The 9,142-nt window shown below is 42.2% G+C and overlaps 1 protein-coding gene and 1 non-coding gene across 4 annotated transcripts; both read right to left on the bottom strand.

Annotated features, from left to right (window-relative positions):
- Positions 1 to 2,268: 2,268 nt before the first annotated feature.
- Trmt10c (tRNA methyltransferase 10C, mitochondrial RNase P subunit) lies at positions 2,269 to 7,558 on the bottom strand. Of its 3 annotated transcripts, XM_087576315.1 has the most exons (3): positions 7,395 to 7,558; positions 5,157 to 5,166; positions 3,315 to 4,843 (listed from the first exon to the last, which is right to left on the bottom strand). In XM_087576315.1, the coding sequence occupies exons 1-3, from the start codon at positions 7,475 to 7,477 to the stop codon at positions 3,578 to 3,580; spliced, it is 1,359 nt and encodes a 452-aa protein (XP_087432441.1). In that variant the 5' UTR covers positions 7,478 to 7,558; the 3' UTR covers positions 3,315 to 3,577.
- Positions 5,309 to 5,446, bottom strand: LOC120095729 (small nucleolar RNA SNORA70). The gene has a single exon (XR_015633780.1). It is a non-coding gene; the product is annotated as a small nucleolar RNA SNORA70 (small nucleolar RNA).
- Positions 7,559 to 9,142: the final 1,584 nt, after the last annotated feature.

Below are 9,142 nucleotides of genomic sequence, written 5' to 3'. Positions count from 1 at the left end.
AAAATAAAAAAGAATGGCTGTGAACAAGAAGTTATTCACTTCTTGGTATTTTTCAAGGTATTTTCTTGATACCAGTCCCATAACTGTCTACTGGTTAAAATCATCCTATTCTTTTTTTTTTTTTTTTTTTTCTCGGAGCTGAGGACCGAACCCAGGGCCTTGCGTTCTACCCAGGGCAAGCGCTCTACCACTGAGCTAAATCCCCAACCCCCATCCTATTCTTTTAAGGTAAAAGTATCCTGTGAGAGTTTTACCATAAAAGCTAGTGCCAGTCTTGTCTCCTTACTTACGCAGGAACAACGAATAGAACAAGAGTTGTCTTGTTGCTTTTCCCTGCCACTTTGCTAACACATGCATGTATCTTTTACTTAACAGTAACCACTGTAGGCTACTTCTCTTTTAGGTTGGAAATAATTAAGTCCTGCCTCTCCTAGAAACCTTTAGTAGATTCATTTATTGTCGAATGAAATCCACGTATTAAGTAAGCTACAGCCTCATCTATTTCTTCTTTTTCTTTATACTACTCAGCCCTCTGCCCAAATTTGGTCAATTACTAACCTGTAATATACAATCAAGTGTTTAGAGAATGTAGTTTAAACTGTCCTCCAAGCAACACTGAGAGTTGCTGTCCACAAACCTTTTAATTCTCTCTAAACTATCAGTGGACTGTGGGTGTGTACCTCAATTGGCCGAGTGCTTGCCTAACATGCAAAACACTGCATAAATGAAGTAGTGGCACATATGTCTAATTCCAGTACTTGGGAAGTGGAGGATCAGCCTGGAGTGCATGAGACCCTGTATCTAAATAAACAATACTAGTATCTCTTCAACAGGTGATCATAAGATAAAGATATTATCCTCAGCTACACAGATACTTCAAAGCCAGCCTGAGCTACATGAGGGCCTAACTAAAACAGAACAGAAAAGTGGATGTTGGTAATGTAGGTGCTATATTGAATCATTCTGTTATCTCAGGATCAGAGTTTGGATCCCTGGCATTCACATAAAGCTGAGATGCCTTTAATCCTAGTGCGGGAGAGGCTGAAACAGGACCCCTGGGCTTTGCTGACCAGCCAGTCCAGCCTAATCAGCCAACTCCAGGTTCAACCATACACTGTTTCAAAACTTAAAGTGGCACTAGGGATGGTGGCCCATGCCTTTAATCCCACACCCAGGAGTAGAGGCAGGATAATTTTGAAAGCAGGTTGGGCTACATAGTGAAAACACACTTCAAAATAACTAAGACAGCTTAACTACATATATATGCACACAAAAAATTAAAACTAAAAAGCAGCCATGTTTCATAGCACCTTGTATTGGAGGTTACCTACATAAAAGCTGTTTAGTATTTGTGAATAAGTAACGTAAGCTTCAAGTAGAGGATGGGGACTACGTACCTTAACAGTAGTACTGTTGTTAGGCAGGGACTTTGAAGTTCTATTTAGCACACAATTATATGCAAGTAACCAGGAAACTGTCATATAGTAGTATTTATTAATTTAAAATTACTTATTTTATATATGTAAGTACACTGTCCCTGTCTTCAGAAACATCAGAAGAGGCATCAGATCATCATGCCACCATGTGGTTGCTGGAATTTGAACTCAGGACCTCTGGAAGAGCAGTCAGTGCTCTTAACTGCTGAGGCTCAGTCATATCTCTGACCCATATAGTATTTAATTCTTGTTTAGTTCACCATTTCTCCTATATGGCTTACAGGATATCATTTAAGATTCTCACATTTCTTGTGCCATTAATACCAGCACTTAGGAGGCAGAGGCAGGTGGATATCTGTGAGCTCAAAGCGAAAACTCTTTCTTGGCGGGGGGGGGGGGGGCATTATATATCACCCTAGGTTGCTGTTTTCTCATGTAAACTTGGCTGGCCTCCAATGTGTTGTTGAGGCCTTGATTCCCAGCAAGACCCCAAAGTCCCATATGACTGGGACCAGAAACATGACTGAGCCATCAGAATCCAGGTTCAGTTCCCATAAACCATGTTGGACATCTTTTTTTTTTTTTTTCTTCTTCTTTTCAGAGCTGGGGACTGAACCCAGGGCTTTGCTAGGCAAGCTCTCTACTGCTGAGCTAAATCCCCAACCCCCATGTTGGACATCTTACAACTTACCTGTAACTATAGCAAAGGATATTTTCTTCTGGTCTCATGGGTACACACACACACACAACTACATTCATACAAATACACATTAAGTAAATAAAGTCTTAGGGTTTCTAGTGCTGTGAAGTGACACCATGAGCACAGCAACTCTTATGAAGGAAAACATTTTATTGGGGCTGGCTTACAGTTTCAAAGGGTTAGTCTGTTATTGTCATGGCAGGAAACATGTTGGCATGCAGGCAGATATAGTGCTGGGGAAGGAGCTGAGAGCTCTATATCTGGATCCACAAATAGACAGTCACATTGTGTGGCTTGAGATCTGAAACTTCAAAGCCAACCTCCTAGTGATGTACTTCCTCTAACAAACCATACGTACTCCAACTAGGCCATACTTACTCCAACAAGGCCATACTTAACAGTGCCAATCCCCAAGGACCTATCTGTGGGCGTCATTTTTATTCAATCAATAACTTCTAAGACATGTTTTAAAACCTCGTGGCTGGAGAAACAGTATTTCCCAGAAATGCTATCCATACAATAAGTACTGTGTACTAACCAAGTATTTTTTTTTTCAGATTTGTATTCATGTGGGTATATGCCTACCTGAGTTGTTTACATTTCGTACATGTACCCTTAGAGGCCAGTGGGTGTCACATCCACTGGAACTAGAATTACAGGTGGTTGCAAGCTACCCAAAGTGGTGCTGGGAACAGAATTTAAGTTCTCTGCAAGAGACCACTGAGACATCATCCCAGTCCAGATACATTTCTGTCCTAAATAATTGGTTGGTTTTACCTCCAAACTCAACTTTCACAGTATTAGAAAACTGCCTAACATGCCAAGGAAAGTCAGTTTTTTTGACAACCAAGATTGTGTTATGCAATATAACTTAACTTAGTGCCTGTAACATGACCAGTGTTGTATACAGGCTTTAATTTCATAATCACAACTTCAAATTTTCTCATGAAAAAGTTCCTAACATTGATAAAGAGAATGTGTAACGGAGCCAGCCATGGTGACACATGCCTGTGATCCTATCATTTGGGAAGGGGAAGTAGAGAATAAGGGTTGAAGCTGGCATAGGCTACCAGAGGCATGCCTTCCCTCCCCGCAAAGGAAAACCCACAAAACAAAACCAAAAACCAAATCAACCCTCAAACCAAACAGGACAACAAAGTCTGATATTCAAAGACTGATTTAAAAAAATGCTAGTAACTTTTATTGTGTTCAATTCTAGATTAATCTATAAACTTCTGATAGTTTTTACAACAAATAAAACAACAAACTTCCAAACTTTTGCTGATACCTACACCTAGTCTGGCCTTGTTGCAGTACAGGCTACAGAGAAATCCTGTCTCAAAAAAGCAAACAACAAAAAGGCAAACCTCTACTGTCAGTCTCGAAAGAAATACATTCTTTTAACCGTACTTCCAGCCTGCTTATTACTTTCTCACTTAGGTCACCTTTTCCACATGTGTACATTTAAGGAGCCCTTTCGAAACGAATTTAAAGTCTTTGTCTTCTTCAGTTTCCTAAAAGCTGCCTGCGAATGCTCAGGAACCTCTAAATAGCCAGTGTGCTTTCTCCTGGGAACAAACTTGAGAGCCTCTTCCCAGTTACCAGTGTTTTTCAGGCAGAGCAGAATTCGAATCATTTGATCTAAGGTGAGGTTTTTGTTACCAACATCCCATTGTAAATATTTATCTAGTGGAAGGCATTCTGTTGCTAGATTTTGCCGTTTAGCCTTGGCTAAGGATGTTCCTGTCTGTGTATTTTTATCAACAAATGATCCAATTATATAAATTTTATCATGCTTGAAGGTAGTCATAACATTGGGAGAATCTGCAGTTAAATATATAATACTGTCCTTTGGAAATAAATCGACAGGAGACTTTTCTGTGGCTGTTAAGAGCAACTTGTCCCATTTTTCTCCATACCGTTTAACTAGCTCTCTATGGTAAGCACCATCTACCTCAAGATTGCAGAAATAAATGTGGAAAGGATCAACATTCCTTCTGTTCCAGCCTTCACTTTCTAAAAGTTGAGAAACTGTATTCTGCAGTTCACTTGGTTTCATGTAATTATCATAAGCCATGTCAAAAACCAAAGGCTGTCCAAACTGCATGGCCTGGACACCCTTCCATCCCAGCGCGATGTTGGTCTGTCGGTCCCAGAGTCGGAGAAACATGAAGTCCCGTTGTTCCTCTCCCGTGCTGGGCTCTAGTGACCTGGCCCTTTTTGCTTCTTCCCTGGCTGCTGCTTTCATTTCCTTCTTCATTTGCTTAGCTTTTTTCATCATTTCCTTACCATACAAATACCTTAAGTATTTCTTTTTGGCTGACTTAGAAGCACATTCCATAAGGGTTTTGAGCTCCTCTTCAGTGATGTGTTCTGGTACTTCTTTGCCAAGCAATCTCCACATCTCAATTAGCTCTCTGGTTGCAGCCAGAGAGTCTTCATCTTTGTCGGAGACCACTGAAACACCATTTTCTTGAATGCTAGATTTCATTGTAGTTTTCCACCCATCCAATTCTAGCTGCTCAGGAGGGGATGTACTGTCCTTATTATGACAGGGCAAAGAAGGTACTTTGGAAGACACATATCTCTGCAGAACTCTTGAATATGAATTACTTCTTGTCCTATGGAAGGTATATGGCACCAGACATCTGGCAAAAGGTCTTAAGAAACGAACAGTCACATTCATTTTGAAGAAATGTGAGGAACCCTATAAAAGAAAATTTAAATTAAGTTAAAGATTTTAGAACTTAACTATGCAACTGGTCTTCCCCCTCTCTGTGAGATCTATTAGTGAACATGGTCGGAGGGGTATGGGACTCAGCACAGCGGAAGCCCTTATGAAGATTGGGTCTGCCATCACAATTGGGGATATTTTGATCCTACAAGCATCGGGGACAAGCCCCTTGTCAGCTACCATGACTTTAATTTCTCTACATTACACTTGGTGAAGCCCCATTTCTCTAGGCTGTAGATCTGGCTGTCAGGAAAGCTGAAGTTGGCTCTGACAGGGCCTCAGTCACACTCCTCATTCTGCAGATTGGTGTGGATACACTGAAGACATGACCAATGTGTCACTGGCCACTGTGCCCTGGGACTTCCCAAAGAAACCCCAGATGCGTGTGTAGAGCCTAGGTAGGAAATAGCATTGAAATGACACGAGTATGCACTTGAGAACTGTCTCCAAGGTCCCTTTGGGCAACCTGCACATTCAACAGCAGGCTGCATACACTACCAAGGAGGATGCTGTTTGCAACCACTGCACACCAGACTCCTATGAGGAAAGGAATCTGGTCGGCTTAATTGGCTGCAGAAGGCAATCGAGCAACTGATTTCTGAAGTAGAGAGAAGGAAGCCTTTGAAAACCTTAGACGCTACACACCACTAATTCAACTCCTAAGCTTGTGATCACTTACTGGTCAATTTTTTTTTTTTAAATTTGTGGGACAAGGGTCTTGTTACACTGACCAGGACGGTGTCGAACTCATCAATTTGAGTGATCTGCTCAGGCTCGGAAATAACTGGCCCTATAGCTATGCATCACCATAGCCTGCTCCACCTTATTTTATATAGTAATTCCAACATGTTTTTAAACAAAAGGTTGACTTTGTTGTAGGCACAGGCCTAGATAGTCAATGCAATTACAGCAAAGTTACAAGGCAATTATAGGGCTGAGAACAAGATGCTACAATTCCTTCAATACACATCCAATCTTGAGATCCTTTATTGAAAGCAACAATGGAGAGGAAAAGCAGTAAAGTTACAAAAGATGGCATCTGATTTAAAAACAAAACAAACAAACCAAAGAGCTGCCACACAAACACCTTTGTGCTTCCAAAACAGAAATACAAAGCAGCAGGTAATTAAAACAGACAATGCCTCAGCTGGGACTTTCTAGCAGATAATATTATAAAATGGACAAATCCGGGACAAATATATAAAATGCTCTGTAGTTTTATCTTGAAGAACTGGATGTTCCACAAGACAATGAAAACGCTTAGTTTGTGAACTTACGTAAAATGTGAGGGAAAAAGAAAATTCCCGAAAAACCCTGCCCATCTTTTGCTGTCTGACATGCCCTGCTCTGTGCAGATGCACTCCTTCCCACTCCAGTACAGTCATAACTTTGTGTTCTGTTCAGACCTAAGCTCAGTGAACAGTTTAAGCAGGTTTTTGCAATATCCCTCTTTGCTTGCCTGCCTTTTCAGCTACACATCTTCTTCTCCCACTTTAAAACAAACAGTCCTATTAGTTTTTCATAGCGCCCTGGGCCCATGATAATACTTGCTTGTTTTCCCCACTAGAAGCTAAAGACTATATTCCATTAGGATAGATAAGAACTGTGCCTATACAGTTAAACGTGGCCAGCCTGGTGTGCATATTGGGTTCTATGACAAGGGTACTGTAAGGTCCTGTCTCGAAAAACAAAACCATTCAGACGTTAAAGACGAAACAAAAACAAACAAAAAACCTGATCTCAAAACTTTGAGAAATATTTAACTTAGAATCCTCAAGCCCTGAGTTTTACAAAATTATCATCTTGGGCCATGATTGTAGGCCTTTCATCCCATGAGACCCTGTCTCCAAACAAAACAAAACAAAACAAAACAAAACAAAAACAAAAAACAAAAAAATAGGGCTTGGGGATTTAGCTCAGTGGTAGAGTGCTTCCCTAGCAAGCGCAAGGCCCTGGGTTCGATCCCCAGATCCGAAAAAAAGAAAAGAAAAAAAACAAAAACAAAAAAACCCATAAAAATAATATAGTTGAGTTTTGCCTTTCTAACTAGTAGAAATGAACTTTTACAATTCCATAGAGATTAAAACCTAAAAATAAAAATAATTTTTATAGGTTCTCCACTCTTTAGCGCAGGCTGGCAAATTCCAGACAGATCTCCGGCCTCCGCCTCCCGAGGCCTAGAATTCTAGTGCTGCAGCACCATACTCATTATAACAACTAACTTTTAAAAAGGTTTTATTTTAAAGTTCTGTGTGTGCGTGTGTGAAGGGGATAATTGTGTGCGCTGGCATGCCGGTGCCCGAAGAGACCAAAGACGTGGGTACCACCTGGCCCAGAGATAGAGGTAGTCTTGTGAGCTGTCCTAAGTGGGTGCTGAAAACCACAGTCAAACCCTCTGCAAGAGCACGTCGAACCATCTCTGCAGTCCCCGACAACTTACACTTTAAAGCGCGATACTGGAGACGGTTTTGGTTATCGCGGCTTCGGCTTCGGCTTCCGGTAGTGCAGTACTTACGACTTCTACATCACAGCTTCCTCTCGCCTGTAGTTTTTAGCGCACAAGTTCCACAACCTGCATCCTGGAAAGCCGGCGAGTCTACCCAACATCAGAGTACGGACAGAGAGAAGCCCGGAGACACCCAGAGGGGGGGAACAGCAGGACACCAGAACGAGGAGACCCGCGTGTGCACACACGGTCCTTCCCGCACAGCACGAGACCGAGAGAAGCCAAGGGTTTCCGCTGCAGCCGCCGGAAGTCCGGCACCACCGGATGTCCCGCCTCTCCCGGCACTGCCTCTGACGTTTAGCTCGGCGGGCAGTTTGTTTCCCCACCTCCGCCGCTCCTCTCGCTGACTGGCTGCCGGTGAGTCCCTGTGAAAATGACGTTTTAAGTCGACTTGGGGGCGCGTCACCGACGGACTGGCGCCCCATTTATTGCTTTGTCGTTAAAACTCGAATCCTAACAGGTTACTCTAGTGATGTGCATGTTATAACAAAAAACATCTCACGCAAATCTTAAAGTTCCATTTTAGAATCTAATTCTAGGCGGGCGTAGTGGCCAGCGCCTTTAATCCCAGCGTTTGGGAAGCAGAGGCGGAGGGTCTCTGCGAGTTCAGGGCCAGCGTCGTCTACAGAGTGAATTCTAGGAGGGCCAGGGCTACACAGAGAAACCCTGTCTCGAAAATCCAATAGAGTAAAAAGTAAATAAAATTTAATTCTAAATCTGATTAATTTATCGCTAGTACCTGCTACACTGTACACATACTATGTCACTCATGTGGAGAACAGAAGACAACCCTCAGGTATTGGTCCTCAGAGACAAATGGATCTCCATGAGTTTGAGGCCAGCATAGTCTACTAGGCAGTTCCAAGCCAGCTGAGGCTACGTAGTAAGACCATGATATATATATATATACATATATATACATATATGTATATATATATATATATATCGGTAACATTTGAGATATCAGAAAGCGTTGAAAGTAAAAATCAATTCTCCAGGGCTAAGGAAAAGCCAGTGCTTTCAGCTTGTCGACTTCTTTTGCAGTACATCATACCAAATTAAGGGCTTCATAATGGCACTGTCTTTCTGCCCTGAGGTAAAGACTTTAATTCAAAGTAATTGTGAATAATGTATAGTAGTGACAGACCAAATATTTGAAAGGACAATCAAGAGTGTGTGTCTTTTTTTATTTACATTTCAAATATTATTCTTTTCCTGTTTCCCGGACATAAGGCTCCTATCTCATCCCCCACCCCTTTTCTATAAGGGTGTTCCTCTTCCCAACCAACTCCACCCCCCTCACATATCCCCCTACACTGGGGGGGTCTAGCCTTGGCAGGACCAAGGACTTCTCCTTCCTTTGGTACCCAGTAAGGCCATCCTCTTCTACATATGCATCCGGAGCCATGGGTCTGTCCATGTGTACTCTTTGGGTAGTGGTTTAGTCCCTGGGAGCTCTGGTTGGTTGACATTATTGTTCTTATGGGGTTGCAAGCCCCTTCAGTTCTTTCAATCCTTTCTCTAATTCCTCCAACAGGGATCCAATGTTTCGATGGTTTGTTGCTAGCATTTGCCTCTGTATTTGTCACGCTCTGGCTGTGCCTCTCAGGAGACAGCTGTATCAGGCTCCTGTCAGCATGCACTTCTTAGCTTCATCAATCTTATCTAGTTTTGATGGCTGTCTATATAAGGACTGGATCCCCAGGTGGGGCAGGCTCTGAATAGCCGTTCCTTCAGTCTCTGCTCCAAACTTTGCCTCCATATCT

This window comes from Rattus norvegicus, chromosome 11, assembly GCF_021556685.1.
Source record: "Rattus norvegicus strain SHRSP/BbbUtx chromosome 11, alternate assembly SHRSP_T2T, whole genome shotgun sequence".
Classification (NCBI taxonomy): Eukaryota; Metazoa; Chordata; class Mammalia; order Rodentia; family Muridae; genus Rattus; species Rattus norvegicus.
The sequence above is the reverse complement of the archived record's forward strand: the minus strand, read 5'-3'. Positions and strand labels throughout refer to the sequence as shown.